This window comes from Cherax quadricarinatus, chromosome 67 (assembly GCF_038502225.1).
Source record: "Cherax quadricarinatus isolate ZL_2023a chromosome 67, ASM3850222v1, whole genome shotgun sequence".
NCBI classification, from domain to species: Eukaryota; Metazoa; Arthropoda; class Malacostraca; order Decapoda; family Parastacidae; genus Cherax; species Cherax quadricarinatus.
Window position 1 is genome coordinate 1,372,422 of NC_091358.1, and position 9,332 is coordinate 1,381,753.

General features: G+C 37.0%; 1 protein-coding gene across 1 annotated transcript; it reads left to right on the forward strand.

Annotated features, from left to right (window-relative positions):
- Nucleotides 1-5,193: 5,193 nt before the first annotated feature.
- LOC128699568 (uncharacterized) lies at nucleotides 5,194-7,594 on the forward strand. Its single transcript, XM_053792297.2, has 3 exons — nucleotides 5,194-5,349; nucleotides 6,021-6,153; nucleotides 6,593-7,594. Exons 1-3 carry the CDS (start codon nucleotides 5,241-5,243, stop codon nucleotides 7,359-7,361), a joined length of 1,011 nt encoding a protein of 336 aa, XP_053648272.2. The 5' UTR covers nucleotides 5,194-5,240; the 3' UTR covers nucleotides 7,362-7,594.
- The last annotated feature ends 1,738 nt before the right edge of the window (nucleotides 7,595-9,332 follow it).

A 9,332-nucleotide genomic window follows, 5' to 3' on the forward strand; every position in this document is an offset into this window, starting at 1 on the left:
TAGTAGTAGTAGTAGTAGTAGTAACAGTAGTGGTAGTAATAGCAGTAGTAGTAATAATACCAGTAGTAGTAGTAGTAGTAGTAATAATATTAGTAGTAGTAGTAATAATAATAATAGTAGTAGTAGTAATAATAATAGTGATAGTAACAGTAGCAGAGTGGAACCGGTATAAACCTTGGTAATAAATACCGACAAGTTGGTTTAGAAAGACACGTAAGCAAACACTATAACATATTTATTAGAAAACGTTAGAAGTGATCAAGGTCCCAGGACCGAAACGTTTTCTAATAAATATGTAATAGTGTTTGCTTACGTGTCTTTCTAAACCAGAGTGGAACTACCCACTATTGTCTTCACTCTGGTATATTCACTCACAGGACCGCAAATCACCACCCAATAAACAACAAACTATACCCTCGCTGTAAACACTAAAAAAATAATCTCTGGAAATTCCAAATAGACCCAAGAAAAAAGTATATATGGATTTGTAAGAGAGAAAACGAGAAGGGGAAGTTATGGAAAGGAAGTGCCGGGGTAAGTAAGAGAAAGCAGGCCAGGGGAAAGTGACAATAGAAACCCCCGTATCATTGACTCGATATAATGTCACTGTGGATTTATAATAACATCATTTCCTCAAGTCTAATGTTTATTTTTATTTGGGGGGGGGGGTAAAAATGGGAATTTATATTGGATAGATATTTCAGCGGATTTATCTTCACCGGATGAATTCTAAGTCGAAGTGACGTACTTCCACTGGAGTCCTTTAGTAACTTTATTTAGATAAAAGTATCCGTAAGTACAATTATCATACATATACATACATCATACATACATATACATACATCATACATACATATACATACATCATTCATACATATACATACATCATACATATACTTTAGTGAACTTAATCTGAAGTGTTTAATAATTTCTGGCCTATACACTAAGATGTATATATCTGAGAGGGTATATACACTGAGAAGATTAAATCCCTCGGTGTATATATACTGAGAGGTGTATATCTTTTAGTATATATATAAGCGCTAACAAACTTGTCGATATATATGTATATAATATATACATATATATCGACAGGTTGGCTTGCACTTACGGTGGCCTTGACATGGTTCTTAACCTTCAATAAAGGTTACTCCTCTCTTTGCTGTCTAGTTGCCCTTCGGTGACAAATTGTTCATTGACAGTATATGATAGCTGTTGGGGAGAACTATAGGACGTGTGGCAGTGGACTAGAGATGTGGTGGGTGCAGTGGGGGTGTAGTAATCATTGTCATTTGGCTGACGTTGATATCAATGATATCGTAGTAGATTTCACTCTTTCTAACTTGGAATTATAAGTAGAGTGGTTTCTCTAACAGGGTGACACTCACACTAAGTTTGGCGTCTGTTCAGATCTAGGAAAGCACTGGCTCTTGGCAACTGAGTTGTGGAAGAGTGGAACAACCTCCTAAGTAGCGTCACTGAGGCACGAACCTTGGGTAGCTTTAAGAATATGTTGCAGTGGTATATGAGTGGGTATAGGTGTGAATTGGACCTGTCTAGCATAGGCCAGTGGGCCTGCTGCAGTGCTCCACTATTCTTGGATGCCTGTTGATGAATGAACAGAAGAATAGACGAGGCTAATCACCAAAAAGTCTGTGTCAAGGTAACTGGAGGGAGACAAGTAAATAAGGCGAAAATATCATAGGTTAGGAGCGAGGGAAGATACATTCCAGCCACGGTATCGTAACTTTTTTATATCAGTAGACTGGGAATCGAACCGTAGTCCATGCTCATAGCACATAGCATAGTGTTTGGAGTGAGCATAGAGGTGGTGGATAAGCATCTTAAAAGTGCTGGCCGACTGTTACTGGTGCTGGGATGGATCCTTCGTCATGACATGTTGCATCCTAACACATCCGCTGACTCTATGTCGCTGTCAGCGTGACCTCTGACCCCCGTGTGACCTGAAGCCCTGACGTCGCTTCCTTCTGACCTCAATAAGTCTCCTATCGTACGATCACCAGTAGGGTCACAAGACCACGATCTCGCAGCGCAAGTCACTGGTCCCTACTTCCAACCCCCACAACACTGCTGGGAAGTCCACCACACCTTGACTGGTGCTCAGGGGCTATCTTTGAGCACTTGGAGGGGCTCTATAAATACTGTTTAGCACCATACATCAGCACTGTGAAGGCTCAAACCTTGTTCTAAGCGCGAATTATATTTAAAATATTGTACAAGAAGGTGAACACAGTAGTCCAGGACCATGGAGTTACCCACAGTTATCCAGGACCATGGTGTTACCCACAGTGGTCCAGGACCATGGTGTTACCCACAGTGGTCCAGGACCTTGAAGTGGCTGCAGCAGACTCTACATGTAGAGCAGCAGACAAAGTATATAACACCCATATATATATATATATATATATATATATATATATATATATATATATATATATATATATATATATATATATATATATATATATATATATATATATATATATATATATATATATATATATATATATATATTTTTTTTTTTTTTTTTTATTATCACACCGGCCGATTCCCACCAAGGCAGGGTGGCCCGAAAAAGAAAAACTTTCACCATCATTCACTCCATCACTGTCTTGCCAGAAGGGTGCTTTGCACTACAGTTTTTAAACTGCAACATTAACATCTCTCGAGACTTAATGCTTGTTCTGATGACATCAATGCTGGTTCACTATCACATAGATTATACCTTATATATATATATATATATATATATATATATATATATATATATATATATATATATATATATATATATATATATATATATATATATATATATATATATATATATATATATATATATATATATATATATAAGGTATAATCTATGTGATAGTGAACCAGCATTGATGTCATCAGAACAAGCATTAAGTCTCGAGAGATGTTACTGACGTCAACTAACACGATCTAAACTAAAAAAAAATATATATTTCTCGTGAGATAAAGATTTCTGAGCATCAGAAAAGTATAAACAACACGTTGACGTTTTCCATTAGTTTACTGGGTTGACAATCCGTCTTCTAGACGAGGGTCAGTAGAGGCTACAGTTTACCTGTGATGTGACGTCAGGAATATATCAATTTTTGGTGATGGGTTAAAAGAAAGTTCTCATTTTTATTTAGCCTGAGAGATATACACCTTTTAGTGTGTTTTTTTGTGAGAGGTATGCTACTCTTGGTGTATATACACTGATAGATATACTCTTCAGGGTGTATATACACTGATAGATATACTCTTCAGGGTGTATATACACTGATAGATATACTCTTCAGGGTGTATATACACTGATAGATATACTCTTCAGGGTGTATATACACTGATAGATATACTCTTCAGGGTGTATATACACTGATAGATATACTCTTCAGGGTATATATACACTGATAGACATACTCTTCAGGGTGTATATACACTGATAGATATACTCTTCAAGGTGAATATACACTGATAGATATACTCTTCAGGGTGTATATACACTGATAGATATACTCTTCAGGGTGTATATACACTGATAGATATACTCTTCAAGGTGAATATACACTGATAGATATACTCTTCAGGGTGTATATACACTGATAGATATACTCTTCAGGGTGTATATACACTGATAGATATACTCTTCAGAGTGCATATACACTGATAGATATACACATCAGGGTGTATATACACTGATAGATATACTCTTCAGGGTGTATATACACTGATAGATATACTCTTCAGGGTGTATATACACTAATAGATATGCTCTTCAGGGTGTATATACACTGATAGATATACTCTTCAGGGTGTATATACACTAATAGATATGCTCTTCAGGGTGTATATACACTGATAGATATACTCTTCAAGGTGTATATACACTGATAGATATACACTTCAGGGTGTATATACACTGATAGATATACTCTTCAGGGTGTATATACACTGATATATATACACTTCAGGGTGTATATACACTGATAGATATACACTTCAGGGTGTATATACACTGATAGATATACACTTCAGGGTGTATATACACTGATAGATATACTCTTCGGGGTGTATATACACTGATAGATATACTCTTCAGGGTGTATATACACTGATAGATATACTCTTCAGGGTATATATACACTGATAGATATACACTTCAGGGTGTAAATACACTGATAGATATACACTTCAGGGTGTAAATACACTGATAGATATACACTTCAGGGTGTAAATACACTGATAGATATACTCTTCGGGGTGTATATACACTGATAGATATTCTCTTTAGGGTGTATATACACTGATAGATATACTCTTCAGGGTGTATATACACTGATAGATATACACTTCAAGGTGTAAATACACTGATAGATATACACTTCAGGGTGTATATACACTGATAGATATACACTTCAGGGTGTATATACACTGATAGATATACACTTCGGGGTGTAAATACACTGATAGATATACACTTCAGGGTGTATATACACTGATAGATATACACTTCAGGGTGTATATACACTGATAGATATACACTTCAGGGTGTATATACACTGATAGATATACACTTCGGGGTGTAAATACACTGATAGATATACACTTCGGGGTGTATATACACTGATAGATATACACTTCAGGGTGTAAATACACTGATAGATATACACTTCAGGGTGTATATACACTGATAGATATACACTTCGGGGTGTAAATACACTGATAGATATACACTTCGGGGTGTATATACACTGATAGATATACACTTCAGGGTGTAAATACACTGATAGATATACACTTCAGGGCGTAAATACACTGATAGATATACACTTCAGGGTGTATATACACTGATAGATATACACTTCAGGGCGTAAATACACTGATAGATATACACTTCAGGGTGTATATTCACTGATAGATATACACTTCAGGGTGTATATACACTGATAGATATACACCTCTGGGTGTATATTGAATAAGTAATACACACCTCTCAGTGTGTATTACACTATTCTTCGTTTTTTCTTTTCATTTTTAGAGGTTTATATTCGGTTTAAATTTATTATAAACCTGAACAATTTTCAGTCAGGTTTAACACGATTTAATTTCTATTTTCCAAAGTTTAATATTACCTGGAGGTTACCTGGAGGTTACCTGGAGGTTACCTGGAGGTTATTCAGGGGATCAACGCCCCCGCGGCTCGGTCCATGACCAGGCCTCCCGATGGATCAGGGCCTGATCAACTAGGCTGTTACTGCTGGCCGCACGCAGTCCAACGTACGAGCCACAGCCCGGCTGATCCGGCACTGACTTCAGGTATCTGTCCAGCTCTTGTTAATTATTTTTGTTTACTATACATTAAATTGTCTCTCATTCCTGTTCATCTGTAAAATATAATAATAATAATAATAATAATAATAATAATAATAATAATAATAATAATAATAATAATAATAATAATAATAATAATAATAATAATTATTATTATTATTATTATTATTATTATTATTATTATTATTATTATTATTATTATTATTATTATTATCGTAATTATTATTATTATTGTAATTATTATTATTATTATTATTATTATTATTATTATTATTATTATTATTATTATTATTATTATTATTATTATTATTATTATTATTATTATTATTGTAATTATTATTATTGTAATTATTATTATTATTATTATTATTATTATTATTATTATTATTATTGTAATTATTATTATTATTATTGTAATTATTATTATTATTATTATTATTATTATTATTATTATTATTATTATAGAAGGCTACGCTGAAATTGTAATTCTTCACGCATGAACTATTTTTACTCTGTTAAGTTGTGCTTTTCCCAGACGTGAAAGCTTCTTATGGCTTCTAAATCCTCTCCCTGACAGTAGGAAGAGTGTTGAAGCTTGCAGACTCCCTCCCCATGCAATACAAGAAAGGTAAAATGTTTCACAATCCTTTCCCTAGGTGGCAGGGAGGGAGTTGAGGGTTCCAGATCCCTTCCTCAGGCTACAGGGAAGGTGTTGTGGCATCCAATCCCTTTATCTAAGCAGGAAGGTGGATGTTACGATGCTCATGATCCTCTTCCAGACAACAAGTGGTATGTAAAAAGGGTCCTTTCACCGTCCTCTTTAATAACAATCTTTATTTCTAGAAGTACATGTACAAGGTATACAGATCATAGCTGACATCAGTGACATACTACTGTATAGAAATCCCCTTGTTACGCAGAGCATTTCGGGCGAAATAGGTCAATTCTGTCCCCATGATGAGACCCACACTAGTCGACTAACACCCAGGTACCTATTTTACTGATGGGTGAACAGGGACACCAGATGTCTTAAGGAAACACGTCCCAGTGGTACGTGAAATGCATCATGCACTTGTGTCCATTCATTCTTACTTAATTCTGATTTTACTTCCGTCCAACACATAACTATTTCTCAGCAGTGTATATGTCACTAGTTCAAATATTCTGTGTTATTAATAGTCTCATGCAGGTGTAGCTTCGTTCTAACATGTGTCTTTTTGACCACCAGTGAGTGTGTTACGTCCTCCAGGATCACCTTCAGTCCAACAGGGAGTGTTTTACGTCCTCCAGGATCATCTTCAGTCCAACAGGGAGTGTGTTACGTCCTCCAGGATCATCTTCAGTCCAACAGGGAGTGTTTTACGTCCTCCAGGATCACCTTCAGTCCAACAGGGAGTGTGTTACGTCCTCCAGGATCATCTTCAATCCAGCAGGGAGTGTGTTCAGTCCTCCAGGATCACCTTCAGTCCAACAGGGAGTGTTTTACGTCCTCCAGGATCACCTTCAGTCCAACAGGGAGTGTTTTACGTCCTCCAGGATCACCTTCAGTCCAACAGGGAGTGTTTTACGTCCTCCAGGATCACCTTCAGTCCAACAGGGAGTGTTTTACGTCCTCTAGGATCGCCTTCAGTCCAGCAGGAAGTGTGTTACGTCCTCCAGGATCATCTTCACTCCAGCAGGGAGTGTGTTCTGTCCTCCAGGATCACCTTCAGTCCAGCAGGGAGTGTGTTCTGTCCTCCAGGATCACCTTCAGTCCAGCATCCTTTGAAATTTGCTGGACTTGCTCCCTCAGACAAGGATACAACATAAGGTCACTGGCGGCTTGTCTCAAGGTTGCCTCACTAACAGGAAATGTTGTTGAGCGGCTTCACCTAGTGAGTAGTAGAGTGTGGGGTTGCTTTATGCACGTGTGTGTGCCTGTGTGTACTCACGTATATGTGGTTGCACGGGTCGATTCTCAACTCCTGGGCTCCGTGCGTATGTGTGTGGAAAATTAGTGAAGTAGATTTCTCGCTACGGCTCGACGAATCCACCTAAATGTTTGTGCTGTATATACATGAATCTTCTGTTGAACAAGAAATGTTTATTTACCAGTCTCTTGCTACCAAAAACACGACTACATAAACATTACAGTCTGATCAATACGTTCAAGGAGAAACATGAAATATTCTGTGTGATAAATGGTTTGAAAACCGACAAGTTGAAGATTGAGATACTTATGCAATATATGGGGATCTTTATTAACTAAACGTTTAGCCACGTAGTGGCTTCATCAGTCCAATACAAAGCAGAGAGGAGTAAGGAGAGGAGGAGTTTGAGGTAATCAGTCCCTCCTCCTCTCCTTACCCCTCTCTGCTTTGTATTGGACTGATGAAGCCACTGTGTGGCGACACGTTTCCTTAATAAAGATTCCCATATGTTACATAAGTGTCTCAGTCATGAAATATTCTGTATCTTATGCTCCAGTATATAGACTTATGGAACCTTAGGTATGGCAGGAAAAATGTCAGGTGCTGATGCATGCAGAGAAAGTATTTCTCCAACATACACACTGCCACTCTTAAGAATAAAAAAGGCACAATTCCGTGACTGGAACAATACACAAATAACCTGCACATAGAGGCTGAATCTATGACGACGTTTCGGTCCGATTTGTACCATGGTTCAAACCGGACCGAGACGTCGTAATAAGATCCAGTCTCATATGTGGGGGTCGTTTGTATATGGATCGCCACCATGATTGCGTTAATCTCCCTCAACTTGCAGCTAAAATGAATGCCACAAGAATTTAAAGATTGCCTCAGTGAGGCAGACAAAAACAGTCAATTTTATATAAGCAAGACCACTCAACTTCAGAATATTTAGTACACATAGTGAATAAACAGGAAAGTCTGCATGCAACACTGCAGCGTCAGTGGGAGGTTAGGTAAGATTTATCAGGAAACAGGACGAGTGTTTCCTGACCCCAGTGAGATGTCTAATGTCCGTCTCGTTGGGACAGATTCCTCAATATTACACCTTTCCCAGTCCTCCTGTGTGTGATTTCTCTTGTCCCCATCTCTGATATGACAGAGATATCTTCAATTTCTCCTGTGCAGGGGATAGGCTATCCCAAGAGATAGCAGATTCCAAGTGATAGTAACTCCAGCTCTGCTGGAGAGAAATCTTTGCTGGGTCACTGTCGACGTAAGATAAGTAGAACATGTATGGTAGACAATACCGACAAGATGAAGAATTAGACACATGTGCGACATGTGTCTAAAGCCACTGGATGGCGAAATATCTACAAATAAAAATACCCAGATGTTGCACATGTGTCAAATTCGATATAAGATAAGATTTACCACACCAGAAAGTCTTATAATTGGTTGGTTAATGGCGTTTAAATCATGTCCACTATACGAGGGTCATTAAGGGTCATTAAGGCTGCATTTAACGTGTTCACAACCAGTCAAAAATACTGTAATATCTAGAAAAGCAGCTAAAATATACTTTCTGTATACATATACTGAGAGAAATACACCTCTAAGTGTACATAATCCTGTCAAATTCTTGTATTAATATTTATTAAAAAAAATACATTACAAAATAAAATTCTCAGAAAAAAAAATTATTATATCCTTGTAGTGATTTTTCATAATCTTTTCTTCACGTCTTTTTCGTAAAATCAATTTTCTCTTTCAATAAAAAAAAAAAATGATTTTGCAAAATGTAAGGTTTTCGTGGCGTCTCTGTGAGTGTGTCAACCAGAGCATTGTGTCAAACCTACCAAGGTAAGTCTCTCTCTCTCTCTCTCTCTCTCTCTCTCTCTCTCTCTCTCTCTCTCTCTCTCTCTCTCTCTCTCTCTCTCTCTCTCTCTCTCTTTTTTTTTTTTTTTTTTTTTTTTTTTTTTTTTTTTTTTTACACAGGGTTTGACATGGTTAAGAATCTCTCTCTCTCTCTCTCTCTCTCTCTCTCTCTCTCTCTCT

What these genes read in the sequence shown, in the direction of transcription:
- LOC128699568 (XM_053792297.2), top strand. Translation starts at nt 5,241, where the DNA reads ATGACCAGGCCTCCCGATGGATCAGGGCCTGATCAACTAGGCTGTTAC. An exon ending in TGATCCGGCACTGACTTCAG is followed by an intron (nt 5,350 to 6,020) that starts GTATCTGTCCAG and finishes TCCTTTCCCTAG; the next exon opens with GTGGCAGGGAGGGAGTTGAG. An exon ending in CCTCTTCCAGACAACAAGTG is followed by an intron (nt 6,154 to 6,592) that starts GTATGTAAAAAG and finishes TTTGACCACCAG; the next exon opens with TGAGTGTGTTACGTCCTCCA.